The sequence below is a fragment of the Hemitrygon akajei genome, chromosome 13 (genome assembly GCF_048418815.1).
Source record: "Hemitrygon akajei chromosome 13, sHemAka1.3, whole genome shotgun sequence".
NCBI lineage: Eukaryota > Metazoa > Chordata > Chondrichthyes > Myliobatiformes > Dasyatidae > Hemitrygon > Hemitrygon akajei.
Window position 1 is genome coordinate 107494860 of NC_133136.1, and position 16268 is coordinate 107511127.

General features: G+C 39.7%; 1 protein-coding gene across 2 annotated transcripts in view; it reads left to right on the forward strand.

The window, feature by feature from the left end:
- Positions 1–16268, forward strand: part of cds1 (CDP-diacylglycerol synthase (phosphatidate cytidylyltransferase) 1) — a 124401-nt gene that overhangs the window by 80676 nt on the left and 27457 nt on the right. For both annotated transcript variants that reach the window (XM_073065238.1, XM_073065237.1), the window contains 2 exons: positions 2061–2158; positions 9602–9741. In XM_073065238.1, coding sequence (XP_072921339.1) covers positions 2061–2158; positions 9602–9741 — 238 coding nt within the window. The remainder of the gene's footprint in view (positions 1–2060; positions 2159–9601; positions 9742–16268) is intronic.

Consider the following 16268-nt stretch of genomic DNA (forward strand, 5'->3'; position numbering starts at 1 on the left):
CAGGTAAGTTGTGGTATTCGATTGAGATGTTTATGAAAATGTTGAGGTGAATTTTGAATGAGCACTATTGACTTTGGACAGTTAATAGAATCATAGAGTCAAAGAGCACTACTGCATATAAACTGGCTTTTCAGCCCGTCTAGTCTGTGCTGACTATACTGCCTAGCCCCACCAAGCTAGACTATAGCCCTCCATATTCATCCCATCCATGTATTTAAGCTTTTCTTAACTGTTGCAATTGAACCAGTATCCATTCCATTCTTGCATCATCCTTTGAGTGACGAAGTTCCCCATAAATATTATATCTTTCACCTTTAACCTGTGACGTCTAGTTCTAGTATGCCCAACCTCAGTGGAAAAAGCCTGCTTTCATTAACTCTATCTGTACTTGTAACATTCTCGCTCGGGTGTAACGTAACGCCGAGTTAAACGTCGAGATAAACCGTAGTCAATGAAAACAAGGTCGCAGTAAGATTAACCATTTACTGTTCACTCTTCACATTAACGTATGGTGAAAACTGTTGATAAAACAATACAAGATTGGTACAGTGTTTTGTTTCCTTCTAAATATCACATTTACTTCGTGAATACTTGCAAAGGTAAAGCTACAATAACTACATTACATTAAAGTGCAGCATACAGTCAGAATCTACCTGCTCCATTGACTGCTTTAAATACACTTCAACACAAACTATCCCGACTCTTTAACTAACGAAAACATAAACCTTATCAACCGTCGTTACTTTTAACAGAATCAGCGTTAACATTTTAACTCAACATATCGATTATCTCATGACTTACAGCGTTGCTTTCACTGTGTTTTTGGTGCGTAGAGAGAAAACCTTACTGGCGCTAAACTGCCACATGTGAGCGTTTATCCCAAACCGGTATTTTCCCACAAGACGCGGCGAAACCGGACGTGACGTCATCGCAGCCGCGATATATTACAGACAAATGAATTTACTTAAACAATCCTAACTTTAACTAAAAAATGCTAACAAATTACTAAGCGAAAATATTATAAACTAAGTAACTGCCATAAAGGCAGCACAGTACTGTCATAATTTTATACACCACCTCAAGTCAGAGAATAAGCTCCTAACCCTTTCAACCTTTCCCTATAACTCAGGCCCCCAAGTCCCAACAACATCCTTGTAAATTTTCTTTGTACTGTTCCAATCTTATTGATATCGTTACTGAAGGTAGGTGACCAGAATTGCACACAAAACTCAACATTTGGCCTCACACACGTCTTGTACAACTTCGACATAACATCCTGACTCCTGAACACAGTAATTAGATTTCTGAAGGCCAGTGTGCTGAAACCTCTCTTCACAATCCTGTCCACCTGTGACACCACTTTCAAGAAATTATGGATCTATATTCTCAGAATAATGTGTCTTCATTAGTTGGATTGTAGAATATAATAGCAGGGAAGTTAAATAGTACAACCTTGTAAATCCAGAAGCAAGGTTTCCTGCAGTTGGGACTCGTGCTGAAAGGAATTCCATGACCTTAAATTATATGTTGGGGTCTGTACTCTATTACTTGAACCTTTACATCTACTATGTTTGAAGAAAGTTGGCTTCAACACTTTGTACTGTTCAGCTAGGTAGACTATTTCTCTGAATGGCATTTTATTTACTAGCTTCCCCATCTGTGCAACAGGGCCAAAGGGCCTGTATTTGTGCTGTATTACTGACTTTATAGCATGAACTGCATTTGACTTTGTACCCACATAGCTAATTTCCTCTGGATTCATTACTGCATTATGACCACCTCCTCTCCTCCTCCTTCTGCTAGGCCTTGTTTGTATTTACTGGAATCTCTTCGAGCATCCTAGTGGCATTTTCCAATAGGCTGCAGGTGACCCCTGGCTATTGTAATGGTGTTCGCTGCAGTAGCCATACTATGGAATGTAGTGAGAGACATAGGTAAAGAGATTGCACTTATACCTAGGATTTGAGCTTTCCTTGCAAATTATTCTACTTTAATTTGTAAACAGTTTACTGATTGTTTTATTCTACTTTAGACAGTAATATATTTATTTTATTTTCCAGGTTCTCTATGTTCAAATCAAGTGTTTTCATGAAATTATCACAATTGGTTACAGAGTGTATCGTTCTTATGAATTACCTTGGTTCAGAACCTTGAGCTGGTGAGTTTGACCAATTTTTTTTTCAAGAATTTTAACTGAATAGTGCTTAGGGGTAAAAGGATGATTTGTTAAATATTCTTCTAAAACAGGGGAAATTAGTTATTTCAGCACATGACAGCACTGCCCTCACCTGGTCGGAGGTCACACCATATGCCAGTCAACATTTTGCCCCTCCCAACTAATCAATGCACACTTAACCATTGGCCACTTTAATTGGATTAACCTGTCTAGCACCAAGCCATTGGCCCCCTGACCTATAAAGGGTGCTACATGTGCTTGGCTCGCTCTCTTTTGCCATCCTCGAGGGACTACCCTGCTTCACTGCAGACTGAAGAACAGCACTGGAGACATGTGGTAAGGTGTGCATTGAATAGGGTTGTGGGAGTGTTTGTTGTTGTCCCTTTAGCAAAGAGCCATGCTTGCCCATAGCTGGGGGGCAGGTATTGTAGTTACTTTTCCCTTGCTTGTATGTGTACCTGTACTCCATCCCCACACCGTTTTCCCGTGTATTGTACTGCAGAGCCGACTTTTCCCATGCTCCTCTATTCTAAGCGTGTTTGTGCAAATATTGTAGCTGCTTGTGTTGTTCCCAAGCTTTTTCTCCCCTTGTAAGTAAACTCCTCATTATTAAAACTGTGTCCAGAGCTCTTGCCTTTGAGACCCAAAGAATCTTTCTCATTTCCATCACAACAACCAGGAACTTAATATTCATAATGGTAATATGTATGCAGTCCTGTACAAGTAGTTCTTTTGTATCATTGTGTCATCCATTTTCACTAAAAATAAATTTTGGCTGCCTTTGCATCTGAGCTCTTGCTCTAGAATTGGATAAGACCTCAGCCTTTCTAAGGGAGTTGGTTTTAATAGACAGATATAGTTATATATGCAGCAGGCTGTGTTTTTTTGTTTAAAAACTATTTTCATCTTTTCAAATTTAATCTTTTTAATAACCATCAGTTTGCAAAATGTCTCTTTCTGAATGTTTAATGATAGAGATATACTTGTCAGGTTATATAAAACTATACATCAATCTCAAACTCTTTATTTTTATCGTTATATTTTAGTGACTTGAAGGGGATTGGAAAAGTTTGCAGAGGATCCAACAAATTTATTTGTGCGATTGGCAGTAAGCCTTTACATTGCACAATGTTCTAGGTCATGTCAGTTAGGTAGTAAGGTAGTAAATGGAAGTGAATTTACAAAAATTTGAGGTGGTGCAGTGTGGCCAGGGAAAGTGTGGAGGAACGATGAGTGAAAGGGCATGACCATAGACCTTTAAAAATAGCAGCACAGTTCAATGAGCTGATGGTAAAGGCATCCTTTATTTATGAAGGCATTGAATGTAAGTGTAGGGAGGTTATGTTACCACTATGTACAATGTTAATAGATGACTCAGTGCTGCATGCAGTTTTGGTCATCATGCCAAAGGAAAGATGTCATTGAACTGGAAAAGACGGAGGAGAGTTATCAAGACATTTTCAGGACCAAAATGCTGTTTCATGAGGAGAGACAGAATTATTTTGTTTAGAATAGGAAGATGGGGGAGACTGAATTAATATTTGTAAAATTTAAGAGGGGACAAGGGGACTTTCAAGGAAGTTGGTTTCCAAGCTAAGTAGATAAGGATGACCCATTTCTCAGGGAAGGGTCTAAACTAGGGATGTAGATTTGGAGTAATTAATTGTGGGGAGGGATGTTTGTTTTTATGCAGAGGGTAATGAGGGTCTGGAACTCGGAGAAGATGGCCGAGGCAGAACTTGGATGGAAACTTGTCCTTCAGAAGTACGGACCCAGAGCTTGAGGTGGGGCCGGGCCTGTAACTTGCCCTTCAGATGACATTAGCAAGATGGGTCAAATGGTCTTCTAAGTTGTGTTTAATATGCTGCTCTGAATCTTTAGTGAAGAAAATACATCTGAGCTGGCACCTTGCTCTGTTAGCCTCATGAGGGACATTTTAATAGTCAAATCACATATTCTTCATCCTCCAAGGAAAAGGTTCAGCAAGTTCACGGAAGCTTAGCTGTTGCTGTGAAAAGGTACTTCTAAAGTGCAGTTCTAGTGTTTGATGTGAAGAGCTATAGGAAATGGATCTAATGCCATTGTTATCACTTAACTTGGAAATGTCAATATGTTGGAGGATACCCGTAGAAATTCATTCCTCAGAGAAAATATATTAGTAACTAACACTCCTCAATAATCTAGTTATGGTTTTCTTAATTTCCCATATGGTTTGTAATGTAGCTTGTTTGAACGTTTTCTAATAAATATTTGGAAGCCACAGTAAGACCAGATTCAAATAGGAAACGCAGAAGGACCTGATGATAGCAGCACTGAGGGTATTTAAATTCTTGTGAGACTATAATATAGGACCATGTATATGCTAAATATTCATTTGAAAACCAGAAATCTCCATTTAGCTATACTTCTGATCCAATTGTTCAAACGTGAACAATCATTTAAAATAAACGAGAGTAAGACTGCTCAGGTAAATTATCACCATATCAGTTCACGTCATCGGCAAAGTGATGAAAGTTGACCGTGTTATCAAGAATCATTAATTCACCAGTAACTTGATCAATGATGCTTGATTTGGCTTTTGTGTAATTACTTGACTCCAGAACCAAATTATCTTCAGAAAATTGAGGATAGGTATTAAATGTTCACCTTGCTCATGATTCCTAATCATTTCATAATTGCGGGGTGGGGAAGCGGTTACAGGGAAACTGCTTGAAATCAACTTGTATACTTGGTGCTTGTGAATAGGGGAAATATGTTTGAAAGTGAAAGGGGGAAATGATGACCTTAGAAAAGCTGGAGGGCATCTTGTCTTTCCAAGTATTACAAAAAAATTTATTACAGTACTCATTGGCAGTGATCCCAGTCCTAAATTAGGTGCTGTTTCAGCTAGTAGCTTTTGTGACATGCTCATTTTCCTATGGGTTGTCATCGAAAATCTCAGGTGAATAGTTTTGAACAGTACCTCATTTGTAAAATGCACCTACACTTGAGAGTCCTGACACGAAATTCATATCTGAACTCCATATCCTGTCTAACATCATCTAACAGTTTGGGGGAATTAAGGAAATATTCAAAATGCATAGTCTTGCAAATGTTGGGATATATTTTGTTGCACATGTTTATAAAATTTTATTGGCTAATTTAATTGTATTAATTACAGGATTTCCAACTGAGTTTGACAAATTGCTAGCATCACATAAAGTTCAACTCTGGAAAAAGAGTGACTTTTTTTCACCAAAAGAGCCTCTCATGCAAACTAAGAATAGTGATCAGTTCCTCTGGGTTTCAGATTATTCAAATAATACATATAGTTTGGTTCTTTACCACATCTCAAAGATGCTTAAGTTTGTACCTTGCAGGGCTATTACTGAAGGTTTACACAAAGTACACTGCAGATGCTGTGGTCAAATCAATACGTACAACAAGCTGGAGGAACTCAGCAGGTCGGGCAGCATCCGTGGAAACGAGCAGTCAACATTTCGGGCAGAGACCCTTCGTCAGGACTGAAGAAGGAGGGGGCAGGGGCACTATAAAGAAGGTGGGGGGGTGGGAAGGGGAAGGCTGGTAGGTGCTCCGTGAAAAACCAATCAGAGGAAAGATCAAGGGGTGGGGGAGGGGATAGGCAGGAAAAGTGAAGAAGGAATGTAAGGGGAAAGCACTATCGGTAGTAGAAGAAGGCAGAAACTGAAGGTTTATGTAGTTTACCTTAAGTTGGGCAACCTAGGTCTTATTTAGTATTTTATTTAGACAAGAGTGCAGAACAGGCCCATCTGGCCCAACAAACGATGCTGCCCAGCAGCCTACCTACTTAACCTGAGCCCAATCACAGGACAATTCACAATGACCAATTAATCTACTCATCTACATTTTTGGAATGTGGGAGAAAACTCATGTGGTCACAAAGAGAATGTGCAAACTCCTTACGTTTGGTGCCAGAATTGAACTCTGAAGTCCAGTGCCCCAGGGTTTGACTTAAATGTCTGATTTTTGCCATGCATGTCAGCATCATCTCCTTTCTACGCTTAATATTTTCGTAATGTTTTAATGATATTAAGAAGTAGGCCATTTCGCTTATCAAGCCTAGGCCAATTCTCAGAGCAATCCTATGAATCCTCTTCCCTCATTTGGTTCCCTATCCTCTTTCAATTCCACTCTTGATTCTCTTACCACCCACTCTAAGTAAAGTAGGAGTAGTTTGCAGTAACTAGTTACCCTACCAATCTGCACCTGCTTCTTTGGAATGTGGGAGGAAACAAGAACAGTTGAGAGAGGTGGGGCTTAAGGAGTGAAATTAACGCAGTCAGTAGGGGGTCAGGATTGAACCTAGATGGTGAGGTTGCACACGTGACCTTGCTGTGCTTCTTCGTTTATTTTGTCAGTAAATATTGCCCTCTGGTAAGTTGCAGACACAATTATTTAGTTTTGTTTGTAAACTGTAGATATTGAAGACTTGTCAAATCCTCCCTTATCTAGTGGAGGGCATTAGTAGGTTTTCTTCATAATTGACTAGAAACTAGAAATTAGAAAAACCAATCAACCAACCATGCACTGTGGTTACAGAAGAAAATCAGAGGTTGGGTATTCTGTGAGCAGCAACTTTGTTCCTAAGTTCTCATAGCCTTCAGTTATATGCAGATACTCTTCATTTGTACAGCTGAGTACAGCTCAGACTAAAATTTGACAGTATCCAGGATTTTGTGGTCTACCTAACTGGTATTCAGTTCATCATCCTAAATATCTATGCCATCCATTACTAGAACACTGTTGCTATACTATGTGCCATCTGTCAAGTATACAGTAGCAACTTGCCATGGCTTCTTTGCATTTTCTGGGTGTTTGTACCATTCTAAAGATCAAGGACAGCAGGTACATGGAAACACTGTCTTCAAATTGACTTCCAAGGCATGGGTCATTCTGGTTTGGAATTGTATTGGGCATTTGTGATCTTCTGTCCATTCAGTGTAGGCTAATTAGCTACCCTAATGCATTTTTTTTTTTTTTTGCAATTGACCAGAGAGACCCAGTATAGTGTAAATGTCAGGTTGTAACCACAGAATGGTTTGACAGCTGATAAGCCCCTGCTCTTGGATTCAGACCATCATATTTGTTATTTATTTTTTAAAAATATATATCAAGAGCACTTAAGCACTTGTGAGGTGGGGGGAGGGTAGTGTCTTTGGAAGTGAGTCCATAGCTTATGGGAATATTTCAATGAGGGGGCATCTGAAGTTAGCCCCTTTGGTTCAAGAGCCTGATGGTTGAGGGGTAATAACTGTTCCTGAACCTGGTGGTGTGAGTCCTGAGGCTTCAGTACCTTCTTGATGGCAGCAGCAAAAAGAGAGCGTGTCCTAGGTGGTAGGGGTCCCTGATGATGGATGCTGCTTTTCTGCGATGACACTTCATGTAGATGTGCTTAGTGATGGGGAGGGCTTTACCAGGATGGTCTGGGCCAATTCCACTACTACTTGATCTTTTATTTGACCTACAACAATGGTGTCATCAGCAAACCTGAATATGGCACTGTAGAGCTGTGATCAGCAATACAGTGTTAAGTGTAAAGCGGTTAGATCATGGAGGTGATGATGTTGCCAATCCTAATTGACTTGGGTCTGCAAATAAGGAAATTGAGGGTCCAATTGCTCAAGGACGTATTGAGGCCCGTGTCTACAACAGGAGTTCCCAACCTGCAGTCCACCTTCCTATCAGTTAATTGGAAGGCTCCATAGCATTTTTTTTTTTTAAAAAGGTTGGGAACCCCCTGGTCTAGAAGCGTATTGATCAGTTTTGAGGGGATGATAGTATTGAATGCTGAGCTGTAGTCGATTAAAGAGCATCCTGATAGATGCACCTTTGCTGTCCAGATGTTCCAGAGTTGATTGAAAAGCCAATGAGAAGGCATCTGTTGTGGGCATATTGCTCCAGTAGGCAAATTAGAGCAGATTCAAGATGCTGCTCAGGCAAGAGTTATGTGTTTCATCAATAACCTCTCAAAACACTTCATCATTGTGGATACAAATGCTACTGGATGATAGTCATTGAGGCAAGTTACTACTTTCTTCTTAGGCACCAGTATAATTGAAACATGCTTGGAGCATGTGGGTACCTCAGATTGCTGAAGTGAGAAGTTAAAGATCTTAGTCCAGTTATTTGATCAGCACACGTCTTTTGTACTCAACCAGGCACCCTGTCTGGGCCAGATGCTTTTCATGGGTTCACCTTCCCGAAGGCTACTTGCACATCGCCCTCTGAGACTAAAATCACAGGGTTATTGGGGGTATGGGGCTATGTGATGGTTTCTCCATGTTTTGATAGTCAAGGGAGTATAGAAGGCATTGAGCTTAACTGGAAGCGAAGCCCTGTTGTTGCCCGAGTCACTTGATTTAACTTTATAAGAGATTATAGTAAATGTTGCTACTTAGATGGGGGAAGCTAACTAATATTGTTACTTAAAATTCCAGCTATTGAGTTTTCTTTACCAGCGTAGATGCCTGCTCCAAAGGATGTAATTTGTGCCCATCTTGCCTGAACTCTTTGAATTCTCCAAATAATACTGAAACACTGATCAGGTCAATAATGAATCTTTCTTTAGTCTTTGGCATGATTAACCTCAACATCATCTAATCGTCACCAGCATCGTCCAGTTAGTCTCAATTACACTAACCTTATCTGTCTAGTTGTATCCAGGGAATCACCAGCAATAGTTTGTCTTCCCCTGCCCAGAGCATTGATTTCCTGTGTTGCTTAGGGCTCTACGCTTAGCCAAACCCTGTTTCTTCAATCATTCCTGTCCTTAGACAACATAATTCAAAATTATGGTTACATTCTGTCTTCATAGATATGCTTTCAGTTGCCAAGACCTATGCTCTATATTTTTCTCCAAGTCTCTTCTCCACACTTTTCTTTAACTCATTCATCCACTTTTGTAGAAAGCATCTTTATGACCATTGCCACATTATCTCCATAACTGGAGTGCCATTAATATTTATTTGATAATGTTCCTGTAAAGTAAAATTGCAAGCACAGTTCTTAACCTCTCTCAATTCTTAAACTATTTCCCCCCAAAAATAATACTAGATGAAACTTCCTTTGTTAAGTATTTGGGAAGATGAAAAGCCTGGTCACCATCAGAAATTACACTCTGTGTTCTGTTCCTGGTGACTGTCTGAAACTGGCTCTGATAGTCAGCAACCTTTGTTGTCACACTTTATTTAGCTCTTTCACATTGTATGTGAGAGGTTCTGCCTAAAATATATTTGCTGTCTACTAGACATTGCAGTAGTTTCATATGTTTAATAAAATGCATTGAAGCAATAGAAAATTAACTTGAAAATATTGGCAAGTTAAAGTGATAAGAAGCAATTTTGATTCTTTTGATAAATGTTTTGTTTGTAATTCTGGTGTCTAATTATAATTTCTTCCTGGTAGGTACATTCTTCTGTGTGTAAATTATTTCTTTTATGGGGAAACAGTTGCTGATTACTTTGGTGGCCTAGTGAGAAAGGAAGTGCCACTTCAATTCCTAGCCCGTTATCATCGCTTCATCTCGTTTGCTATGTACCTAGCAGGTGAGTAAATGTTTAGTAGCTATTTAGATAGACCCTTCATTACTTTAATTATAAGTATAACAATGTTACTGCATTTGTTTCTTGTGAAGGCAAGTCTCTGGGGAACAATTTCCTACAGTTGTAACAGTTTATTTCCCTTCAATTATCCGAATACTTGTGAGAGTACCAGTGAGAATACTTAGAAGGTGATCGTCTTGGATCTACATTGGCTACTAAGGGAGAAATCCAGAAGTCCCACTTGGCCTTCCTCTAACATTCCTAGATCTCTATAACCTACTTTTTCTCAAGTACCCATCAAATGGCCTTTTATTCTTATTTGCCCAGAACCCTAAGAGGTAATCTGCAGTAAATAGTTAACAATTTAATACATCTTCGGAATGTAAACTCTCGGCTAAGCAAGAATGCACCATTGTTTGGCAATTTTCCTTTATATCACAACTGGTCTACAATAAATTGCAGTACTAAGGTATTATAGACAATAGACAATAGGTGCAGAAGTAGACCATTCGGCCCTTCGAGCTTGCACCGCCATTTTGAGATCATGGCTGATCAATTACTATCAATACCCAGTTCCTGCCTTGTCCCCATATCCCTTGATTCCCCTATCCATAAGATACCTATCTAGCTCCTTCTTGAAAGCATCCAGAGAATTGGCCTCCACTACCTTCCGAGGCAGTGCATTCCAGACCCCCACAACTCTCTGGGAGAAGAAGTTTTTCCTTAACTCTGTCCTAAATGACCTACCCCTTATTCTCAAACCATGCCCTCTGGTACTGGACTCTCCCAGCATCTGGAACATATTTCCTGCCTCTATCTTGTCCAATCCCTTAATAATCTTATATGTTTCAATCAGATCCCCTCTCAATCTCCTTAATTCCAGCGTGTACAAGCCCAGTCTCTCTAAACTCTCTGCGTAAGACAGTCCAGACATCCCAGGAATTAACCTCGTGAATCTACGCTGCACTTCCTCTACAGCCAGGATGTCCTTCCTTAACCCTGGAGACCAAAACTGTTCACAATACTCCAGGTGTGGTCTCACCAGGGCTCTGTACAAATGCAAGAGGATTTCCTTGCTCTTGTACTCAATTCCCTTTGTAATAAAGGCCAACATTCCATTAGCCTTCTTCACTGCCTGCTGCACTTGCTCATTCACCTTCAGTGACTGATGAACAAGGACTCCGAGATCTCTTTGTATTTCTCCCTTACCTAACTCTACACCGTTCAGATAATAATCTGCCTTCCTGTTCTTACTCCCAAAGTGGATAACCTCACACTTATTCACATTAAACTCCATCTGCCAAGTATCTGCCCACTCACCCAGCCTATCCAAGTCACTCTGAATTCTCCTAACATCCTCATCACATGTCACATTGCCACCCAGCTTAGTATCATCAACAAATTTGCTGATGTTATTTTCTCTGCCTTCATCCAAATCGTTAACGTAAATGGTAAACAGCTGTAGTCCCAATACCGAGCCCTGTGGCACCCCACTAGTCACCACCTGCCATTCTGAGAAACACCCATTCACCGCTACCCTTTGCTTTCTATCTGCCAACCAATTTTCTATCCATGTCAATGCCTTCCCCCCGATGCCCTGAGCTTTGATTTTACCCACCAATCTCCTATGTGGGACCTTATCAAATGCCTTCTGAAAATCGAGGTACACTACATCCACTGGATCTCCCCCGTCCAACTTTTTTTAAAAAAAAAATTTCTTCTTTAATTTTTCTTTTTTACATACTAGTCCCTTGTACAATGACACCCCCCCCCCCCCCCGGACACACTGGTTCCTTGACACTGGTATCCCTCTGATCCTTGTACATACTGGTCCCTTACACACTAGCCCCACTGTGCTCCTTGTAAACACTGGTGACTTGGAAACTATTCTCTACCTCCTTGCAGCTGATACAACCCACCTAGCCCCTTCGTATTCTATAAGACCATCAGGATATAAGGCATAGGAGCAGAATTGAGTCTGCTCTGCTATCCCAGCATGGATGATTTATCATCCTCCTCAACCTCATTCTCTTGCCTTCTCCCCATAACCTTTGATGCCCTGAATAATCAACCTCCACTTTAAAAATACCAGTGACCCGTCCTCCACAGCCAACTGTGGCAATAACTTCCACAGATTCACCATCCTCAGACTGAAGAAATCCCACCTCATCTTTGTTATAAATGGACATCTGTATTCTGAGGCTGTGCTCTCTGGTCCCAGACTCCCCCACTATAGGAAATACCCTCTCCACATCCACTCTATATATGCTTTACAGTGTTTGATAGGTTTCTATAAGATCACCCCCTCATTCCTCTAAACTTCAGCCCAGAGCCATCAAAAGTTCCTCATACAGTAACCCTTTCATATCCTGGATCGTGAACCTCACCTGGACCCTGTTCGGTGGCAGCACACCTTTTCTTGGAAAGGGGCTCAAAACTGGTGACGATACTCCATGTGGTCTGATCAGTCCCTTATAAAGCCTCAGCATTACAGTACAAACTTGCTTTTATGATCTAATCGTCTCAGAATTGATGCTAACATTGCATTTGCCTTCCTTGCCACCAAATCAATCTGCAAGTTAACCTTTTAGGGAATCCTGCACAAGGACTCCCAAGTCTCTCAGCATCTCTGAATTTTGAATTTATAAGTTAGTCTATGCCTTGACTCCTTCTACCAAAGTGCATGACCATACACTTCCCTACGCTACAAAAAGAAGCCAGGTCTGATATTTCCTACAATAAAAAGGAACTTCCATAATTTACTGCAGTGTAAATCTGCGTATTTCTTACACAAGTATTCATATTCCTAGCTTTTTAAAGAATTCTGTAGTGTCAATCACACCCCATAGAAAAGTACACAAATGTGGCTTAAAAATTTCAGTGTATGTTCCTTAAAATGGTATATGTTAAAAGGACATATTCTTCCTTTTTCCACTTAGTTTTACAAATTTGCATTAGTTTTAGTGAATTGGACAATGAATCCTTTTGTTATCTTGGAAGGTTAAAACTGCTTAATTAAAAAAATGAACTATTTGGATAACGTTTTTGTTTTTATTACTGTTTTGCTAGATTAAATTAAATGAGTGTTGTATTTTTCGGAAGTACTGTACTCCAATTCTCAGTTGTTTTGCTGATTGGTTATGCTTTCCATAGAATACATAGAGTTTAAATGCAAACACACCTGAAACAAACTTACTGATTTTATTGCTTGTAATGCAGGAATAAAAAAGTTCTTGCTAAAAGTAGTTTATTTCAGTATCTATAATCCGGAATAAGCAGTTGGCATTTTATTTGATTTAACCTTTTGACTTATGTTTTCTTATTCCTGGACTAATTCAATCATTTGTTCAACCTTGAGTGAAATCCATGAACTGCTACTCATATTAATCTGTCTTGGCTTTTGGCATATATGTATGTGCATCTGATTACCAAGTTGTGTATTTTTAAAAAGTCCATGGCACAATACAGCATGTACACTTTCCAGAAGAGTGATATTAGAGGAAATGCTCTCAAATAAACATTAAAATCCATAAATTATTAAAATGCCAGAAACAATAACTAAGGGATTTCATTTCCTTTGAAGGTTAACTGTTATAGTTTCTTTGGGAAACCTTTGTGCTTATCTATATTAATACCATAGGATATAAGAGCAGTATTAGGCTATTTGCTCATCGAGTCTGCTCCACCATTTCATCAAGATTATCCAGTTTTCCTCTCAGCCCTAATCTCCTGCTTTCGCCCCTTATCCCCTCATGCTCTGACTAATAAAGAATCTGTCAACCTCTGCCTTAAATATACATACAGATGTGGCATCCACAGATGCCTGTGGCACAGAATTCTGCAGATTCATCAGCTCCTTATCTCTGTTCTAAGAGGATTCCCCCTCTATTCTGTGTCTGTGTCCCTTGGTCTTGGACTCTTCCACCATAGGAAGCATCCTCTCCACATCCACTCTGTCAAAGCCTTTCACCAATTGGTAGGTTTCAATGAGGTCACTCCTCATTCTTCTGAATTCTAGAAGATACAGGTCCAGAGCCATCAAACGCTCTTTATATGGCAAGCCGTTCAATCCTGGAATAATTTTCGTGAAACTCCTTTGAACTTCAGCGTGTCCTTTCTAAGATGAGGGGCCCAAATCTGCCCACAGTACTCCAAGTGAGGCTTCAACAGTGGTTTATAAAATTTCAACATGACATCCTTGCTTTTATACTCTAGTCCTCTTGAAATGAATGCGAACATTGCATTTGCCTTCCTCACCACACACTCAGCCTACAAATTAATCTTTAGGGAATCCTGCACAAGGACTCCCAAGGCCCTTTGCACCTCTGTTTTTTTGTATTTTCACTCCATTTAGTAAATGGTTAGCCCTTTCTTCTACCAAAGTGTATGACCTTACACTTCCCGACACTGTATTCCATGCCATTTCTTTGCCCATTCTCCGAATCTGTTTGTCCTTCTGTACCCTGTCTACTTCCTCAAAATTCCCTGCCCCTCCACCTATCTTCGTATCATCTGCAAACTTTGTCACAAAACCATCAATTCCATCATTCAAATCATTGACATATAATGTAAAAAGAATCTGTCCCAATACAGACACCTGTGGAGCACCACTAGTCACCGGCAACCAACCACAAAAAGGCTCCCTTCATTCCCACTCTTTGCCTCCTGCCAATTAGCCACTACTTTATCCATGCTGACATCTTACCTCGTAGCTTGTTAATCAGCCTCGTGTGGCACCATGTCAAAGGCCTTCTAAAAATCTGAGTACACAATATCAACTGATTCTCAAGGCAACACGAGTGAATCTGCAGATGCTGGAACTGATTCTCCTTTGTTAATCCTGCTTCTTATTTCTTCAAAGAATTCCAACAGATTTTTCAGGCAAGATTTTCCCTTGAGGAAACCATCAGCCTATTTTATCATGTGTCCCCAAGTACCCTGAGACCTCATCCTTAATAATCAACTCCAAAATCTTCCCAACAACTGAGGTCAGACTTTCTGGCCTATCATTTCCTTTCTTCTGCCTCTCTACACTCTTGAAGAGTGGAGAGTGACATTTGCAATTTTCCAGTCTTCTGGAACCGTTTACTAATTACTAATGCCTCCACAATCTCTTCAGCCTACTCTTTCAGAACTCTGTGGTGTACACCATCTGGTCCAGGTGACTTACCTACTTTCAGATTTTTCAGTTTCCTAAGAGCCTTCTCTCTAGTTATGGTAACTTCACACACTTCATGACCCCTGATACCTGGAACTTCCACCATATTGCTAGTGCCTTCCACAGTGAAGAATGATGCAACATATTCAGTTCATCGGCTATTTCACTGTCCCACATACTATCTCTTCAGCATTGTTTTCCAGTGGTCCGATATCCACTCTCGCCTCTCTTTTATCTGAGGAAACTTTGTATTTGAAGAAACTTTTAATATTATTAGCTAGATTACTTTAATATTCCATCTTTGCCTTAATGACATTTCAATTACCTTCTGATGGTTTTTTATAAGCTTCCCAATCCGCTAACTCAATCCCAACAATTTTTGCTCTATTATATGGCCCCTCTTTGGCTTTTATGTTGGCTCTGACTTCTTCTGTTAGCCATGGTTGTCCTCTTTGGGAAGTATATATACTGTGCCTTCCAAATTGCTTGCAGTAATTCCAGCCATCGCTGCTTTGCCAGTTTTCTTTTCCAACCAATTGTGGCCAACTCGTCTCTCATGCTTCTGCAATTCCCTTTACTTCACTGTAATACTAATACATCTGACTTTTGCTTTTCACTACTGAATATTTAAGACCATAAGACAGAGGAGCAAAATTGAGCCATTCAGCCCATCAGGTTTGCTCCACCATTCCATCATGAATAATCCCAGATCCCACTCAACCCTGTGCACTTGCCTTCTTGTCATACCCTTTGATCAGGAAATGATAAACTTCCGTCTTAAATATATGCATGGACTCGGCCCCCACCACAGTCGGTGGCAGAGCATCTGACTGGATTTTTAAAAGAAATTTTGAATGATATTATTTTAAAATAATTATCAAAATACTTATTCAAACAATATTTTTTTTAAAATAAATGTATACTATGTTGCAAGACAGTTACAGTTTAAATGGAAGGTACTGTAATTTTTGTCATTAATTCTGTGACAAACCAAATTCCTAAACTTCTGCTAAAAATTCAGCACCCAGATTGTTCGTCTAATCTTCCAAGGCAATCTGTTGATTTTACAGGTTTTAAAGTTTCTTTTATTTTCATTTTCTATTTCTATTTCTGTATTATGGCCACTAGAAAGTTAAATTACCTGTAAATCTTTCAGTATTTTTTTGAAACTCTCGCAGTGGGTAGCTGGGGAATCAAATTTATTTTATGAAAGTTTTATTTCCTCTACTTTTCCTTCTTCATGGTAAAGAAAGCAATACGTCTCTGATTTTCACATTAAGGTACAACTGAAGTTATGTGCCATGTAAAGAATTAAGGACATAATTTCCTGTACCGAGGCTGCAGCCCAGAAATGAGGAGGTTTAAATTTACA